Below are 18,062 nucleotides of genomic sequence, written 5' to 3' on the forward strand. Positions count from 1 at the left end.
CTTGATCAGCATCAACAGGCGAATCTTTTCAGCTTTATCCGGCCGAAAAAAATGTTCAGAAATTTCCCATTTTTTTAATTTTATTTTTTTATTATAATTTTAAAAAACTATATGTAAATGGATTGAAAAGCACAACATTTTCGACATGAGCACCTTACTTCTTTTTACGCATGCAGTGGCGCCTTCACGGAAGTTTAGCACACTAATTTTCAAATAATAGCATCCAGAAAAAAGCTCTGTTGGCACCACTCTGTGTTTACCCGTCTGTGATGAAAGCTGATATCCGTCCATCGGCTTTATTTTTCTGCAATTTGGGTAATTTGCAGGCAACAGATAGAATTCTGTAAATTAGAGCAGGTCTGTGTTCATGTATTCCCGACAGCACCCGAGAGAGGTCTGTTAATCAACATCAACCCGACACCCATCGAGTGAAAAGGGAGCGGATAAGTTAAGCATTTTACATTCAACATGAGAGTTCGACCCCAAAAACGAGAATTCAACCCAATGTATCTGTAAAGGTGTAAAATGATTTTCTAGACGTTCTGTTAGTTAAGGCAGCAGTGTGCCCGGCTGTCGTGGAAGCGGAAATCCACCCTACGGTAGTATTTTTCTCCGTTTGGGTCACACTGATTGGTATTTAAGCAGTCGGAGCTGCGTCTGCGTCATTATAAAAAATATAAATTCGTTCGGTGCGAATAATTTATTACATTGGGTTTTCGTGACGTGGCCTTTCACCGGGAGTAACTCGTATCTCGTCCTCGAAAAGAGTGGATCGTAATCATGAAGTATTATCTGCTGCTGGGGCTATTGCTTTTAGCAGGTACGTTTTGCCACGCCGCAAAGAACGCCCTCCCCGGTCCGCCATGCCGGTGTTTTAACCTAATTAATTCATGTCTTGTTCTTGCGTGCCGGCAGGTGTGAACCAAATCGCGGCTGCTGAGGATGAGGCCAGCACGGAGACCATTGATCTGGACCTGGGATCCTTTAAGCAGGGCTCTCGCACAGGTAAGTAACGCCCCCGGCGAGTTGTGCTAATTTTTTGGTACACGTCAGCGTACGCTACCCAGTGGCTATTAACGCCCCTTATCTATGGTAATCCCACAGACGCCGAAGCTCTGAAGCGTGAGGAGGAGGCTATTCAACTCGATGGCTTGAACGTGGCGCAACTGAAGGAACTGCGCGAAAAGGTGGGTGTCTTCTCGGTTGTTCCCTAAGTACACGTATGACTTTGAACCTCTTTGTCTTCTGCAGGCCGAGAAGTTCACCTTCCAGACGGAGGTCAATCGAATGATGAAGCTGATCATTAACTCGCTATACCGCAACAAGGAGATCTTCCTCCGTGAGTTAATCTCGAATGCCTCCGATGCCATTGACAAGATCCGTCTGCTGGCTCTTACCGATCCCAAGGCTCAGGAGACGAATCCCGAGCTGCACATCCGCATCAAGGCCGACAAGGAGAACAAGGCACTGCACATCATGGACTCGGGCGTCGGTATGACCCATCAGGATTTGATCAACAATCTGGGCACAATTGCCAAGTCGGGCACCGCCGATTTTCTGGCCAAGATGCAGGATCCCAGCAAGGCAGAGGGTACAGATCTCAACGACATGATTGGTCAGTTCGGTGTGGGCTTCTACTCCGCCTTCCTGGTGGCTGATCGCGTGGTGGTGACCACCAAGCACAACGACGACAAGCAGTACATCTGGGAGTCGGATGCCAACAGCTTCAGCATCACAGAGGATCCCCGCGGCGACACCCTAAAGCGAGGATCCGTGATCTCGCTCTACCTGAAGGATGAGGCCCAGGACTTCCTCGAGGAGGAGACCGTCCGCGAACTGATCCGCAAGTACTCGCAGTTCATCAACTTCCCCATCCTAATGTGGTCCAGCAAAACCGTCGACGAGGAGGTCCCCGTGGAGGAGGAGGCCAAGCCGGAGAAGACCGAGGACGATGTGGAGGACGAGGATGCCAAGGTCGAGGAAGCCGCCGACGATGACAAGCCCAAGACCAAGAAGGTTTCGAAGACCACCTGGGATTGGCTGTTGATCAACGACAGTAAGCCCATTTGGACCCGCAAGCCCGCCGACGTGACTGAGAACGAGTACACCAGCTTTTACAAGAGCCTGACCAAGGACTCCAGCGAGCCCCTGACCCAGACGCACTTCATCGCCGAGGGCGAGGTTACCTTCAAGAGTTTGCTCTATGTGCCCAAGATTCAGCCCTCCGAGTCCTTCAACCGCTATGGAACCAACTCTGACAACATCAAGCTGTACGTGCGTCGTGTCTTCATCACCGACGAGTTTAATGACATGATGCCCAACTACCTGAGCTTCATTCGCGGCGTGGTCGACTCTGACGATCTGCCCCTGAACGTTTCCCGCGAGACCCTCCAGCAGCACAAACTAATCAAGGTGATCAAGAAGAAGCTGGTGCGCAAGGTGCTCGACATGCTCAAGAAGATCGACAAGGAGGCCTACGAGAAGTTCTGGAAGGAGTTCTCCACCAAGTGAGTAATATCCCATATCCATCTTATAGAACCTTTTGAATCTGAACATATTTTAGCTAAAATTTAAGTGATCTACAAAATTTATGAACCCCTAGAAAATCTTTCTTGAAATCGATATTTATTGATATATTTATATGCTAATTTTGTCCACAAATCAAAGTTAAAAATCCCATAACTAATTCAAAGAAGCCTTAATTTCAATTCGGAAAACTTTCCTATGCTAGTTTTTTTTAGTGCTAACAAATCTGCATAATTTACAATTCTAAAAGTGCAATTTTTTTAGAATTTGAATAATGTAACCCTTTATCAAATTTTTAAAATTTGGGTAAATTTTGAACATTATATTTTTCATCCGGACATGGCTAGATCGATTTTCCTGTTAATGCTGATCAAGAATATATGAATATAAGAAAATGGACTTATAGGGTCGGAAATGACTCCTTCGGTGACTAAAATTAAAAAACTCTGTGCAAGGGTATACGAAGAATCGAAGGTGGAATCTTATGCTAATCAGTAGCTCAGAGCTTGTGATTCATCTTTCTTGTTTAGAGCTGATAAGAATACATTTCCAAAGAACGATAATTTCTAAATAAACTAGGTTTATCAGTTCTTAGTTCTCTGAAAATGTAAATAATTTAATTTCGTATGCCCTCCACCGAATCTAATAGTTTTTTTCTTTTTTATTTTATTGCCTTTTTTTCATACGAAATTAGACTAAACTGTAACTTAATCCTTAAACTTTACATATTTATAAGACTAAAATTTGTCAGGAAATATAACATCCTATCTTTTAAGTAGCTTAAGTAGTCGCTTTGATATTAATTAATTTAATTTCTTAAACCTTTCCTCATTTCAGCATCAAACTGGGCGTGATGGAAGATCCCAGCAACCGATCGCGTCTGGCCAAGCTTCTTCGTTTCCAGACCTCCAACGGCAAGGGAGTTACCTCGTTGGCTGAATATGTGGAGCGCATGAAGTCGAAGCAGGAACACATCTACTACATTGCCGGCTCCAACCGCGCTGAGGTCGAGAAGTCGCCGTTCGTTGAGCGTCTGCTGAGCAAGGGCTACGAGGTTCTGTATCTGGTTGAGGCTGTCGATGAGTACTGCATTTCTGCCCTGCCCGAGTTCGATGGCAAGAAGTTCCAGAACGTGGCCAAGGAGGGATTCAAGCTGAACGAGTCCGAGAAGAGCAAGAAGAACTTCGAGGCACTGCAGAGCAGCTTCGAGCCGCTAGTCAAGTGGTTGAACGATGTGGCCCTGAAGGATCAGATCGCTAAGGCCCAGGTTTCGGAGCGTCTGAGCAACTCGCCTTGTGCTCTGGTGGCTGGTGTTTTCGGCTGGACCGGTAACATGGAACGCCTGGCCATGTCCAACGCCCACCAAAAGTCCGACGATCCTCAGCGTACCTACTACCTCAACCAGAAAAAGACTTTGGAGATTAACCCCAGGCATCCTCTGATGCGCGAGCTGCTGCGCCGCGTGGAGGCTGATGAGGCTGACGACACCGCCAAGAACATGGCCGTGATGATGTTCCGCACCGCAACTCTGCGATCTGGATACATGCTTCAGGAGACAGCCCAGTTCGCCGACAGTATTGAGCAGATGATGCGTCAGACTTTGGGTGTTGACCAAAACGAACAGGTCGAATTCGATGAGGACGAGGAGGACGATGCCGAGGACAACAAGTCCGCGAGCGAGGAGAGCACCAACCCCGACGATGAGGAGGAGGAGCAGCACGACGAGCTGTAAGCAAAAGCAGCAGCACACCTCATAACAGCCCACATAGATTGTACATAGGAGTGTGGAGGTTAGACTGAGTTCAACGTTGAACCACCTGGCGGCCGTTTCATATTCATTACTCTCTAGATTCTAAGTAAAGCAATTTCGTAATCCTTCGCCGTACCGTCGTAACCGCCGTCAGTCGTCCAGAGAGCACTCCATTACACGACAACAACACACACTTGGAACATTCGGCTTTCCTTTGTTTTTTAAGGCAAATGCTTGCATGTATTTATATGATGTAATGCGTAATACAGAATCGATTCCAAAATAATTAAATGAATAAAGACAAACATGAATTTATAACAAGTCTGTTTTTTTTGTATCAATTAGCATAAATTAAAGAGAGTATTGGTTGATATACCGACCAAAGACATCACATTTCCAGGTCAGAGCTCAATGGATCGTTGTTCAGAGCCTTCAGGTAAGAGCTCCACCTCAACTGGTCCTTTATCTGACGTATGGCATCCTCATGCGATAGCTTGTACGTGTCTGTAAAGATCAGTACTATCCAGAGCGGCAGCAGCCCATTTATGATGAGGGACGTGTGGCTCTAATGATGATCAGGAGTCAGAAATTCGATGCAGAACACTACCGTGCACTTTACTTACGCTTTTGTTGCTATAGGTTTCCGCCAGTTTTTTCATCATCTTATTACGAATACCTGCGTTTAATATGTCCATGACGTCCATGTGGCTAACCTGCATATAACTATGTGTGTGCGACTTGTTCTTTCGCTCCGTAAACAGCTTATCAAAGTCGCTTCTATAGCGCTCGAAAGACGACAGGACATCAGCTTCGCTCATGTTTTCCAAGAGCCTGAGACAATTTAAAGACCGCAGACGGTTGAAGGCAATTTCGTGAGACTTTATTACCGTTTATATACACTAACCACTTACAAAATCGGAACTTCAGGCGGCTTGGTTATGGCCAGCATGCTGTCCAGCCGCTGCAGCGCATCTAAGCGAGCCCCATCTATCTGCTCTACCCTGAGTGCCTCGGCTGGTGTTGGCGTCAGAGATTTCTCCTTCGCTGCCTTGGCTGGTGATAAAGTTGTCGGCTTTCCTTTCTGTTTCTTGACTGGAGATGACTTCTTTGATTTCACACCCCCCGTTTTCCCCAACTTGCTCTTCTTCTGCTGTGTGTCGCTGCAAAGAAAAACCGAGTTAATGATTTGCTTTTATAGCTTATTTTTTGCAGTGTACCTCAAAACGAAATTGTTAAAACGACTCGGACGAATTGGAGATCGACCGGAGCGACGAGCGGCCTTGGTCTCGACGGAGCTAGCTCTAGAATTTCTGTGAATGTAGAAAAACACCTCCAACTAACATCTAACTGCATTGGTACATACCTTTCTGATGTGCTCGTGGAGCTTCTTTTTCCATTGCTTAGGGAATTTTCTTCTTGCACGACGCCACCCTGGGAAATGGATCTGCGTCCACGTTTGATTTTGGTGGTGGATTGGCTTCGTGAGGTCGCTGGCGAGTCATCATCTTCCTCATCGTCGGCATCTATGTGTTTCGGTTTTGTGTGTGACGGCTTTTCTTGTTTACTAAAGACAAAATAGTTACTGTAGCTACGATCGTGAATTACGCAGTGTTGCAGCCCATAGAATTACCCTTAACTAACTAATCTAAAATAATAATGTAGGTTCTTTTGTAAGTGCGTCTCCCCTACCCAGTTATTGGCTTAGCTCCAGAACCTGGGGGTTTGCTGGGGCTAATGATCTTGACGGTGCCGTTGGTCTCTGCCTCCGTGGCAATTTTGCGCTTAGTTGTGTGCATGCCCACAATTGTGGTGTCCTCGACTGTCATGTACTGCAGCTGGATGTCGAGGCTGAGATCCTCTGGCGCCAGTTCGGCCCCGGCCAAAATGCTTCTTGTCCCAGAACGCGGTTTCTCGGTGGCCTGGAACCGTACGTTTATGTGGTCGATCAGCAGCTCGCCACGCAGCTTCTTGGCGTCCGCCCAGTCGGCTAGATTCTCAAAAATGCGCCACAAAGCGACCTCAATCCTGGTCCAGCGGGCAGCGGTCATCCAGTGGTAGTCATTCGTGGCTTCGCGCTCAAAATGGGTCACAGGTGTCGGCAGCACTTTGACGCTGCAGGCGACGCGGTGTCCCTTGTACTGGAATGGGAGTAGGTTAGGCAACATCCGTTTCGTCGATTTTGATGGCTTACATTATATATTTGCGCCAATAATTGGCAATCCCCAGTGGCGGAAAGTGACATTTCGACTAAATTGCTTTCAACAAAAAAGAAGCTGCAAAATAGTGTTGCCACACTCCTGACCCCTGAAAAATCTCAAACATTCAAGAAACTCCTAAAAAATCCAAAATACTGGAGAGCGCGAAAACAATTCAAATTCAAACCGTAGATTAAAATTGTATAAATATTTCTGTGTTTATATATTAGTAGCTGGAAAAAAAGATAATCCCTTGACCCTATAGTGCAATCGTATGTGAAAAGCAATTATTTTGCCTTTTTGTCCATTCTTATTCTGGCAGACAGAGCAGATCAATTAAAACTGCATTTTGACAGCTGTTTTTTGTGGTGAAAGTGTTTGGCATTTTGAATTAAATCAATTATTTTGTGCCAGAATTCCTTTCCAATTACTCACCCGACTTGGTTAAATTGGACTATGTTCTATCTCATCCCTAAAGATGTGCTCACAAGAGATCATACAAGCGGAGTATTGATTTAGAGACATTTCGGAAAATTTCTTTTCTGTATATTTTGATCAAGAATCTATATAGTTTATAGGTTCGAAAATTACTTTTTCACTGCAATTCAAGCTAATAACAAATTAATATAAATACACATAATGTTTACATTGTAAATATACTTTGAACTGACTAAAATAAGGGGTGTTTTCTGGAATTCTGATAAGTAAAGCTTGCAAAAATTACAATTGACGCGAGAGTTGAACAACGGCAATGCGGGGAATCACTTTATTATTTACGACGGAGAAACTTTGCATTTTATAAGATTTAACATTAATTTAAATTTATATGAAAAATCGTATATATTTGGGGAATTTGAGGCAATCAGTCAGAACCTGAATGAATGGTCCAGTAATCAATGAATGTGTATTAGTTAAAAAACTTACAAATCCTTATCAACGTCTGCGCGTGGCTTAGGTCAAGTATTGGGAGAGAAGAGAGCCAGAGCCCATTATTCGCCAATCCGCAATCTCAGTCAGCTCGGTTCGTAGAGACTGCGTTCCGGGCTCCGGAGACAGCTCAGTTCTCAATCGCGGCCTGAATAAAACAGTCGAGTTGTTAGTTTAGCGGATGTTCATTCAAATAATCCGGGACGATCAGTGATTACTACTTAAATATATATACTTACTGTGTGCCTGTTCCGATTAGTTTATGAATCGGGGCAATATGTTTTTAATCTCGAATCCGTGGCGTCTTATTTACGTCCTGATCTGCGTATTTTTTTTGACGTCCAAAGCGAGAAGCGTGACGAACTCCCAGGATGGGTCGGATAGTGAGAATGTGATTACAGATGACACCGCAGCGTATCTACGATCCTACGGGGAAAAAATGAAGTCCTACATCAACGTCAGCGTGTCTCCATGCGATGATTTCTATGAGTACGCCTGCGGTAATTGGAAAAACGTGCGTCCGGATCACCAATCTCCCCACAGAAGGAGTAACCTCCTGGACATCGTCTACACGCTTAATGATGCGACAGAGGAGCTTCTCACCAGGACGGAGCTGGCGGAGAAGCTCAATGTGTCCGCCGAGTTGCTAGTTGTACAACGATTCTATAACGATTGTCTCGCGGCAGTGGTCCATCCGCTGCCAGCTGCCGATCCCGCTTATCTATCGCTTATCAGGTCGCTGGGTGGTTTTCCCGCCGTCGACGGCGACGCGTGGAACGCCTCCAGCTTTAGCTGGTTCAACATGAGCTCTCAGCTCACCAACTACGGGGCTAACGGCCTGATCGACGAGCATATCCTACCGCAATACCCTTTTGAGCCGTATTTCAAAGTGCCGGAGCTGGGCTTTGACCACATTGTCAAGACGGAAAACGTTGCCAATGTCACATCCCGAGCCTACGTGCTGAATGAGCAGCGAATGCGCGGTTACCTCGAGTCCTATAAGCTTCCGGAGGACAATATCACTTCCGTCATCGCCGGCGTGTTTGACTTTTGGCGTGAGGTACTTATCATTGCAGACAAATTTGATAGTGATACCGAAAAGTGTGAGCAGTTTTCTGCCGATAATGAGATACCTCCATATCCCCATTGGAAGAGCTTCTATGAGATTGCCTGGAATGGGATGGACTTTAGTAACGGAACCTACAATAGTGGGTCTTGTGACTACTACTATGTGGAGCTGGACAAAGTGTGTGCCAGGCACCAGGAAGCGGTGGCCAACTATTTGGCCATGCAGCTCCTGTATCGCATGGATGCCAAGCTTAAGGACTCCAAGGACCAGAAGGATTACTGTCTACTAATAGTCCAATTCTCAATGAGTCACCTCTTCAGCGAGCTGTATATGGCGGTGAGTCGAAAGTAAAGCATGATCAAGAAAGGAATCTAACTTTGGAAAGCCGAAGTTAATATAAACTTGTAGTTTGCAATCGAATTATGGAATCAAATTAGGAATGTATCATAGTTAAGTTTAAAATATTTGCATTCTCTGAATTGATATTTGTATATAACTTTTTTTTCCCGAAAAACAAAGTTTTAAAACTCATAACTAAGCCAGAAAAATTATTAATTTCAATTCGGAAACCATTCTTATGCTAGTTTTTCTAAGATTAATAAATCTGCATACGTAAATTTAAATTTTAGAAAACAAACATTTTTTTCAATTTAAAATTGTATTAAACAATTAAATTGTATTTAACAAACAGTATTCATATCTGTTTTCTTAAATTTATGTTAAAATTGTTAAATTTTAGCATTGCTCAACTTTGTATAATTATACAAAGCAAGCAGATAAACTAACAATTAAAAAAAAAAAATTATTGGTTTTTGAGGAATTTGAAAACAGTCTCTACTCCCTATGTATCTTGCGTAATGCCTTTTTTTGCAATTAAAATGCTTTAAAAACGAATATTAAAATATCAAGTTTGCAGCACATTATTGTAGCTCACGTCTAAGGTTTCCATTCACTGACTGTGTTCGAAGTGCATTGGTGCCTAGTCAAACTAACAAATTCAACTTCTCATTAAAATATATAGATATAGATATTACAAGAAAATAAAATATAGTATGAAAATATTAAAAGTTCTATTTCTCTTTACAGGAGCACTTCAGCGATGACACACTTTTTGAGATTTCCAACATGGTAAAAGAGCTGCGGAAGAGCTTGCGTCAAACATTGGAGAATGTCGAGTGGCTGGACTCGGAGACGCGACAGGCGGCGCTGGATAAGGAGTCCACTATGATGCCAGTGATCGGGAGATTAAAAAATCAGGAAGTCACCGAGAACCTGATCCGACAAATCGCCAGTCTAGAGTTAGGCGAGAGCAGCTTTGCCAAGAGCATGATCAACATTCGAGAGATGGCCACCCGTCAGCGCCGCTACAATGGTCTGCATTCCGAGGAGATGCCCCACGACACAAAGCCACTTGAGCTGATGCTAGCGATGCAGGTTAATGCCTTCTATTACAACCTGGATAACTCCATGTACGTGATGGCCGGGATCCTGAATCCGCCCGCTTTTCACCGATCCTGGCCGAATTCGTTGAAGTTTGGTACCTTGGGTTACCTGGTGGGTCACGAGCTGACGCATGGCTTCGATACATTGGGATCCACATACGACGGTCATGGCGAGCACCGACAGTGGTGGTCCAAGAAGTCCGAGGCCGTGTTTGCGGAGCGGGCTAAGTGCTATGTGGAGCACTTCAGCAAATATTTGATACCAGAAATCAATCGCACGGTCGACGGCAATGAAACTCAGGACGAAAACATCGCGGACAGTGGCGGATTACGGGAGTCACTAGCCGCCTACCGGAGCCACATGAAGCAGATTCAGTTAACGAATCGAGAGAATAACGAGACGTTGGCGCCACGCAGTGAGCAGATGCCTGGTCTGGATCTCTCTCCTGAACAGCTCTTTTTCCTCGGATTCGCACAGCTATGGTGTTCCGCATACGAGGTGGAGCATTACTGGGAGGAACTGAAGAATGAGCACACAATCGATAAATACAGAGTTTTGGGCGCCGTGTCAAACATCGAGGCATTTGCCGAAGTATACAATTGTCCTCTTGGAAGTCCTATGCATCCAAAGTCAGACACTTGTCGCATTTGGTAACGAATTCTGGATGGGTAGATTCATAGATAAAAATCTGGTGGTGGACAGTTACATGTATAACTTAAGCATTACTAATATAATCGAAAACAATCAATAAAGAAATATAAAATGATCATTAACAATTTGAATATATTTCTAATTATACAATTAATCAGATGGGGCACCTGTTCAGTACTAGAGCGAGCTTAGTGAGCCACATGTTCCGAAGATTTAAAGGCGTTTGCGCCGCGATAATTCTCGACCAGCAATGACTTGTAGCGCCGCAAATGCACGCTAAGTCCCTCCTCGCGTTCGCTGGCGGAAAGGATTGAGACGCGGGCCACCACAAGGTGGGAGGGATTCGCTTGACTAAAGCCCCTTATCACGTCGATTTCATCACCTATTTCAAGCTAGAGAAAAAGAGAGGATGAGCAGTTAGCGAGCTGTCCCATCTGGTAACTGGACTGCTTACCTGTGCACTCTTTTTTTGCAGCTTTTTGCCGTTGACGCGGATCTTGCTCTCGTAAAAATTCAGCTCGACCTTGCTGGAAAAAGGATTTATAAAAAGTTAGGACATATATTTACTTCGTGTTCCGGAAGGTACTTACTTTCTGGCCATTCCGAGACCAGCCTTCAGCAGGAGATCCGCTCGCAGCGAGTTCACCTTGGTCTTGACCACCTTTGAATCCCGCTCATCCTTGAAATCCTCATCGTCCTCATCGTCGCTATCCAAATCATCCGCCGCTCTCGAAGATTTCTTGTCGTATTTCCACGCCGGACCGCTGGTGTGGAGCGGCGCTTGCAGTCTGGCGACGATAGCTGGGGATTCGGCGGATGGTTTAAGCAGACTGCTGGCCGGCAGTGGTGTCTTCAAGCATCTTCCTAGTCTGGATATTTGCCGTAAACTTCGGAGCATTTTTTTTTGTGCGGGCACCTTAAAAATTACGATAACACTTTTGAAACATAACCTACAATCTACAGCTGATGCGTGGCCGCGTTGCCAACTATTGCGACGATTTGCTTGGCGGCTGCTTTTTGTTTCTTTTCTTTTTAGGTTTCTTGTCGGGATTCGGACGGATCTGGTGGACAGTGAGGGGGCGATAGGTTTGCAGGTTACTCGGCAAAAAGTCATCCTCATCAACGACCACTTCAGTTTCCACATCCATAGGTTCTACGCTCGGCAATTTCTCCCTTTTCTCAGGTTTTTGTTCAGCTTTGGCCATTTCACTTTTGGCTTTCATGGCCAAATGGCTGAGTGCGGCGCCCAGTTGTTGGGTCTCCACATGGACATCCACTTGGTCCAGTTTTATGGACGCCTTATCAGAAGAGCAGGAAATAAAGTCGCCGCCCCAATCCTTTTCCGGTGCAGCTGGGATTGCAAATGATTTTGGACGCTTTTTTTCCTCAGAAGATGGTTGGAGAATTGTCGCTTTCTCCCTGCGCTTCCGTCGAGATTTGAGGGCAATGGAAGTTATACTTTTTGCCGGAACCGAACGCCTCCGGGCCAGAACCCACTGCTCCAAGTCCTCGCTTATACCTTTCAGGTCTAGAGGTAGAGCCAAGCATAGGGATCTTACCCCAAAAATCTCTTGGGTAAGCTCCTCCAACTTGGGCTGGGCGTATATGGGCGCCGTGGGCACCTTGACGGATGCACTGGTGGCTATTAGGCGGATGAGATGCGCCGGGCGGAGACTCAAGGAAATTAGCAAACAGGAGAAGCGCTGGGAGTTGACGGCTCGCAGGGAGCTCTCCAGCCCAAGGTGTATGCCATGGCGAGTGGCAAAGGACTATGTCAGCCTCCGCGCTTCTTTTCTTTGCCTTTTCTAATATCTTGCGGAACTCCAGCACTTCATCATCCTTCAAAACCGGGCTGTAAATGGATGCATTGTTGTTTTACCTGTTGATTCAAGTTCTATTTTTTCGATTGCCTCACCTGTGTTGCTTGTACGGATTCGCCAGGACTGTGCGCAACTTCGGCAGCACTTTCTTCTTGCCCTTGGCTTCTCTTTCTTTAATGGCGGCCAAACTCATTGTATACTATACAATGTATAGTTTACTAATTAATTTCCAGCAATATGCAGAAAATGTGTTTTGTTTTTGACCAGTGTGACCGTTACGCGCCAATTCAAATATTCCCCCAATCAGAAAACATCAGTGTGACCGCCGGCATTTCCTATTATAATGCTAAAAATTCGGACAGCCCCAATTTGGAGAAGATTCTCCACCTCTAAATAAAACAAAAATTTTATAAAAAGAAATGGACGAAGTTCGAGTTGGGGGCATGCTAGAAGTCCTCAGGACCTCCACGGATCGAACGGTTATATACAAATGCCTGGTTAAGCTGCGCATGGACCTGGTGAAGGACAAAAATGGCATCGTTTTATTCCGTACTGCTGGTGGCGTTCCCATCATGGTAGGAGAAATGGACGATGTTTTGGAGTTTGAAATCGTATGATAATGGTGATAAAATGTCTTTTCCAGGTTCGCCTGATAACCAAGAACGAGAAGATAATGGAGGTGGTTCTGAGCATATTGGGAAACTGCTGTACGGACGAGCAGGCCTGCATTGAGGTGAATCTTTTACTTTGTTAAGAGTATTAATTACAGATTTATCACATCTTAAAACTATATTCCACCTATAGGCTGTCGAATGCAAGGTGATCTCACCGCTAGTAACAATCCTAAAGACCATACCTAATCCAGTGATTCAGTGCCGCGCCTGCCGGATGCTCGGGAATCTGGCCAAGAGCAAAAAGGCAGCTCAATATTTGAATGTTCATTATGCCGCTATTGCTCCAGCCATCTGTCACATTATCGAGTCCACCAGTGCTGTGCAGACCCGCATCATGGCCTTTCGGGTGTGTCGCTTCCTGCTGGTTAGCAGCCAATTCCTCAAGCACTTTCTCGTGTCCAACGGTTTCCTTCAGCTGATGAACATCTTCGTGGCCGTAATGAAGAACAATGAGACACCCAAAGAACCGCTTCCAGACATAGAGGTATCCACGCTAATTGGCCTCAAGCGGAACCAGCACCGCGAAAAGTACTTCGAGGAGGTGGCCCGCAACCTGGAGGGAGTGCGGAGCGACATCTTCGACTACCAGATGCTGAAGAACTTCACGCGGAACTGCGACTACGCGCTGCCCAAACAGAATGATGAAGCCGTGGAGTTGGCTCTGGAGATTTTAAAGTGTCTCGTCCTGATCTCAGCTCAGCAGATTGGAATGAAAGCCTGGGAGGTAGGTTCTTAACTTTATTTATCTTCACAAATAGTTTTCAATATCCTTATTTTATTAGTCCATTTCAAGGAACACCTCACTGGCCTCGATTGTATGCTTTGTCAAGGAGGATGGCGAACAGCGAGCCTCGGCCTTGAAGATCTTGTCAAACTTTTGCAAGGATCCGTGCGCCTTCTACATGCTAAGCACAGCGGATGCCATTGTGGCTGCCTGCGAGATGCTCATGGCAGTCAATATGGTGAAGCCGTTGAATGAAAGCGAGTGCAGGCACTGCATCAACATCATATCCACGCTATCAACGGATGCATGCAGTCGCTCCAAGATCCGGCGATGCGGAGCTCTGCGCAAGCTGGTGGCCATGATACGGGACTCGAACTCTCAGAGCGAGCGTTCATCGGTAATATGTCACTTAACTTTCTTTTTACATATAATAATTCGTCTTTAAACCAACAACAGCTTTTCCACATCCTCAACAACTTTCAATATGACAATTTGAGCATGGAACTCTTGCTCTGTGAGGGCCTGGTGCCCATGCTTGTCAGGGAACTGAACGATTATCTGACCAGCGACGACGAGCATCACAAACGTCGCCGAGAAGAGCGACTGCAGAGTGGAAAAAAACGTAAGCTGACAGATCCTACAACGCCAGAGACGCTAACGAAGGTAGGTAGTCCCTTATATATATTAGCAATTAACAAACGTATATGAAATCTTTCCCTCACAATAGTTCTCAAGGACTCACGACACCATCAACTCGGACTTTGACTCTCCGAGCAGTTCGCCCAGGTCCTATCGCACAACCAGTCCCTGTAGTTCGCGCAGCATGTCGCCGATTTGCAAGGATCTGCTGACCAACGACGACGATGACAACTATTCACCAGCTTGTAGTGACGATGATGACGATGAAGACGACAGTGCGAATAATGGGGACACGAAAGACAGACGCATAGCCAACAATAGAGCCCAGGCCTCAAACGTTTTAGATATATTAAAGCTAATTGATGAGGGCAGCGAATCCATCGATGACACACTGTCGGACAAAGAAGATCTCGAGGAGCTCAGCATGGATGTGCCGCCCAAGCTAGCCCAGTTTCGGAACCAGGCAGGCGACACAATTGACATTATAGAGAATCTGATTTATAGGATAACGCTGATGGTGAACAAGCGGATGGAGCTGGGAAAGCCTGAGACGCTGGATACGCTTATAAGAGCCATCAACTTGTTTGGGGCCAACAATAACTTTGCCAATGCTCTGACAAACATACTACTGTGAGTTGAAGTGTTAATTTAAAGATTTCAGTTGATTTTAATTAATTAATTTCATAATTCTAGGGAGAGCCAGTTCTTTGCGCAAATCATTAAGCATGGTGTTGTGCATCAGCTGTATCAGCTAACCAAGGTGGAGGAGGTAAGTCTGCCTTAACACTTTCTATTCCATGATTTTAACTTTTAATCCCTTTTTAGATGCGCAAGGATGGCTTTGCCTTTCTGGAGACACTCACCAATGTGGGCGAGTCCAACTATGGCAAGGAGGAGCTGGTGCGACTTCTCCGCTGCGATGATATAAAGGCCCAGCAGCGAGCCGCCATCTCGGTGGCCTACATCATCAGGAGCCATCGGCTGCTCTACCAATTCCTGTACGACGGTAATGCTCTTACGCTGCTCTTCGATCTGCTGCTGCGCATAAAGAGCGAAGATCAGTATGCAGATGAGGCATCAGATGCCGTCACTTCAATGGCGCGCTTCACCCTGGGCATAGTTTTGCCCGAAGCGGAGCCTGCCGAAAGCACGGCTGAGATTTGTACCCAACAGCTTAATGAAACCAAGGAGCTGCACGACAACTGCGATATGAGATTCCTGGTGAATGGGGAGGGCGACACCACGCTGACCATTGGCTTTAACAAGCAGTTGCTCTGCGACGCCAGCGAGGTGTTCAACAAGATGCTTAACAGCAGCTTCCGCGAAGGGCACGAAGGCGAAATCCAGCTTCGGGACTACTCAGCCCAAGGCCTGCGGTATTTTTTGCATTTAATCAGCTGCCATGAGCGGCACCCGACCGAGCCCAACTACCCCGCCCTGTTGCAAGCCTACGAGATGTCTAGGGTGTACATCATACCCGAGATGGAAGCCGTGCTGCAGCAACGGCTTATCCAGTTCCTGGATTCCCACAACTGCCTGCGTTTGCTCGAGTGGGCACTGAAGAACTACCACTCGGAGCTGACGGAGACGGCCATTAGCTACTATCTCTGCTCCACACTGCCGGCTGCGGAGAAAAAGCAGCTGTTCCGGGCGGCGGAGGACTCAACCTACGCTAGCGAGTGGTTTCAGCTGCTCAATGATGCAGTGTTCGAGCGCTGCCGCAGTACCGGCTACTAGCCACGCCACCACCATCCCAGTTGCGTTCTGTGATCGTCTTGGCCGCTTTCCATTCCCCGGACACGGCTCGTTATATTCGCCACAGCCACAGCCCTAGCCAAGTATTTCCCTGTGCTACAATTATAAACTAAAAATGTAATTGTATTTCTAATTGTAATTGTGAATGTAAATGTTTAAATTATAAAACTAAGAATCAACCAAATCCTCCGTAGCCTGTTTTGTGGACTCGTAGGTGGGCATGGCGCAGAAGCGCAGGGTTAGCCAATCCACCAGGGGCGTGGGACAGATGGCGAAGAGCCAGCGGTAGAGTCGATATCGCCAAGGTTCCTCGATGTATAGTGCCAGGGGTTGAGATCTGGTCAAAGCATCTCGAAACTTGGCCAGCAGTGACTCGTTCCTAAGCCGATTGGGGGGTTTGAAGCCGGTCAGAACCTTGAGGTAAGTATTGAAGGCCTCGAAGTACGAGTCGTAGAGAGCGTGTTGCTCCTGACTGAAGGCCTTCCACATCTTCTGGGCATGCTGCTGCTGCCTTGCCGCTATGTTGCTGTCCATAACAAAGGATCCTGGTATAAAATTGACCACCTCCATGTCGTATTGCTGCAGCTCCACGCGCAGTGAGTCCGACCAGAAGCGCAGGGCTGCCTTCGAGGCGGCATAGGGTCCCAGAGCGGGCAGGGCTTGCAAGCCGCAGTGGCTGGTCACATTGATGATCCTTCCCTGCTGCTGGCGGAGCAGTGGTAGCAACTCGCGGGTTAACCTCATGGTGCCCAGCAGGTTGCAATTGATCTGGGTTTCGATCTGCTCCGGCAACTGCCACTCGAACTCTCCGAAGCACATCACTCCTGCGTTGTTTACCAAGGCATTTAATTGGTAGTTGGGATCCTGGGAGAGTATCTCTCGGAGCTGCCCATGAACCAGCCTAATGGAGTCTGGTTCAAGCAGATCCAATTCCAGCGTGTACATTCTATTTCGTCCATCCTGAGAGGGATTGAGAGCCTGCAGCAATTTGGCGCCTTCCGATTTCAAATTGTGGCAGCAGGATACCACTGTCATCTGAAGCGAATCGTGGCAATATACGGCCAGGGAGTGGCTATTTCAATACAGAGATCGAACGGTTAGTCTTCGTAAATCTTTTCCAGTTCAGATACCTTACCCCAATCCCGAGTCACAGCCCGTGATGAGCACCACGTGCCGGCTATCGACCTTCAGGTGGCCCCGGCCCAATCCCAGGCTCCGTCCCAGAGCACGAAGTAGCTGACAGCCGCTCATATCGCCTGTTCTCGAGTAACTGAAACAAAGAGCCGAACTCCGGCCAGATTTCAAATAATGCAAAATAAGGCAAACCCGAAAATGAATATATGTATTCCCAGTATGCATATATGTAACCATTATCTGCAGCGGAAAGAAAGAACTTAGCCTTGTTTACCTGCCCTTTAGGCTGGTCCTCAACAACTGGATAAGGGAATGGATATTCCTGATGTTGTAGAGCCTTAAATTGTATGTTTTTTGAGCCGATAAGATCAGATCAGATCAGGATAAAGAAAAAAATAATAATTATAAGAAGGTTTATTTTTAAATGGTATACAGTGGAATTTAGTCCACTGTTCTTATCGATTTAAATATCGAGGCTCGAGTATTATGCCAGAGAATTACACCGATTTCTTATACCCTTGCAGGGTATTATAATATTGGTCAGAAGCTGGAAACACACTGAAAAGGGCATTTCCGATTCATAAATCATATATATTCTTGATCAGCATCAAAAGACGAATCGATTTAGCCATGTCTGGTCAAAAAAGTCACCTTTTCCTTGTTTTTTTTATATTTGTACACAAAACTAAAACAAAAACAAATTCGATATTATATTAAGAACTCCAAAGAAATGGCAGAAAAGATCAAAATATAAA

General features: G+C 46.0%; 7 protein-coding genes across 9 annotated transcripts; 3 read left to right on the forward strand and 4 right to left on the reverse strand.

The window, feature by feature from the left end:
- The first annotated feature begins 596 nt into the window (after nt 1–596).
- Gp93 (heat shock protein 90 Gp93) lies at nt 597–4,594 on the forward strand. Its single transcript, XM_020958982.2, has 5 exons — nt 597–820; nt 916–1,005; nt 1,105–1,187; nt 1,252–2,507; nt 3,364–4,594. The coding sequence occupies exons 1-5, from the start codon at nt 781–783 to the stop codon at nt 4,256–4,258; spliced, it is 2,364 nt and encodes a 787-aa protein (XP_020814641.2). The 5' UTR covers nt 597–780; the 3' UTR covers nt 4,259–4,594.
- On the reverse strand, nt 4,490–6,597 carry LOC110189022 (uncharacterized protein CG4951). 3 transcript variants are annotated; one of them, XM_020958983.2, is made up of 7 exons: nt 6,468–6,597; nt 5,966–6,414; nt 5,640–5,840; nt 5,494–5,577; nt 5,188–5,436; nt 4,900–5,107; nt 4,490–4,841 (listed from the first exon to the last, which is right to left on the reverse strand). In XM_020958983.2, the coding sequence occupies exons 1-7, from the start codon at nt 6,516–6,518 to the stop codon at nt 4,665–4,667; spliced, it is 1,419 nt and encodes a 472-aa protein (XP_020814642.2). In that variant the 5' UTR covers nt 6,519–6,597; the 3' UTR covers nt 4,490–4,664. The 3 variants fall into 3 exon arrangements, with proteins under 3 accessions (XP_020814642.2, XP_020814643.2, XP_086695571.1); XM_020958984.2 differs by lacking the exon at nt 5,494–5,577; XM_086839445.1 differs by lacking the exons at nt 4,490–4,841; nt 4,900–5,107 and having other exon boundaries at nt 5,135–5,436.
- An 862-nt stretch (nt 6,598–7,459) lies between these two features.
- Nucleotides 7,460–10,686, forward strand: Nep7 (Neprilysin 7). Its single transcript, XM_020958979.2, has 2 exons — nt 7,460–8,803; nt 9,554–10,686. Exons 1-2 carry the CDS (start codon nt 7,661–7,663, stop codon nt 10,562–10,564), a joined length of 2,154 nt encoding a protein of 717 aa, XP_020814638.2. The 5' UTR covers nt 7,460–7,660; the 3' UTR covers nt 10,565–10,686.
- On the reverse strand, nt 10,674–12,704 carry LOC110189019 (uncharacterized). The gene is given in 5 exon segments (XM_020958980.2): nt 10,674–10,953; nt 11,016–11,088; nt 11,152–12,330; nt 12,332–12,413; nt 12,477–12,704. Coding segments are annotated over 3 exon segments (963 nt in total). The 5' UTR covers nt 12,575–12,704; the 3' UTR covers nt 10,674–10,953; nt 11,016–11,088; nt 11,152–11,547.
- Nucleotides 10,750–11,459, reverse strand: LOC147642641 (mitochondrial transcription rescue factor 1). Its single transcript, XM_086839825.1, has 3 exons — nt 11,152–11,459; nt 11,016–11,088; nt 10,750–10,953 (listed from the first exon to the last, which is right to left on the reverse strand). Exons 1-3 carry the CDS (start codon nt 11,457–11,459, stop codon nt 10,750–10,752), a joined length of 585 nt encoding a protein of 194 aa, XP_086695951.1.
- Nucleotides 12,699–16,357, forward strand: Rnb (BTB/POZ domain-containing protein Rnb). Its single transcript, XM_020958978.2, has 8 exons — nt 12,699–12,956; nt 13,025–13,114; nt 13,186–13,779; nt 13,838–14,176; nt 14,236–14,442; nt 14,507–15,048; nt 15,112–15,187; nt 15,244–16,357. Exons 1-8 carry the CDS (start codon nt 12,801–12,803, stop codon nt 16,153–16,155), a joined length of 2,916 nt encoding a protein of 971 aa, XP_020814637.2. The 5' UTR covers nt 12,699–12,800; the 3' UTR covers nt 16,156–16,357.
- sro (SDR family oxidoreductase shroud) lies at nt 16,276–17,460 on the reverse strand. Its single transcript, XM_020958981.2, has 2 exons — nt 17,309–17,460; nt 16,276–17,245 (listed from the first exon to the last, which is right to left on the reverse strand). Exons 1-2 carry the CDS (start codon nt 17,422–17,424, stop codon nt 16,342–16,344), a joined length of 1,020 nt encoding a protein of 339 aa, XP_020814640.2. The 5' UTR covers nt 17,425–17,460; the 3' UTR covers nt 16,276–16,341.
- Between the last annotated feature and the right edge of the window lie 602 nt (nt 17,461–18,062).

This window comes from Drosophila serrata, unplaced genomic scaffold, assembly GCF_035046125.1.
Source record: "Drosophila serrata isolate PLE 108 unplaced genomic scaffold, ASM3504612v1 contig_376, whole genome shotgun sequence".
NCBI lineage: Eukaryota > Metazoa > Arthropoda > Insecta > Diptera > Drosophilidae > Drosophila > Drosophila serrata.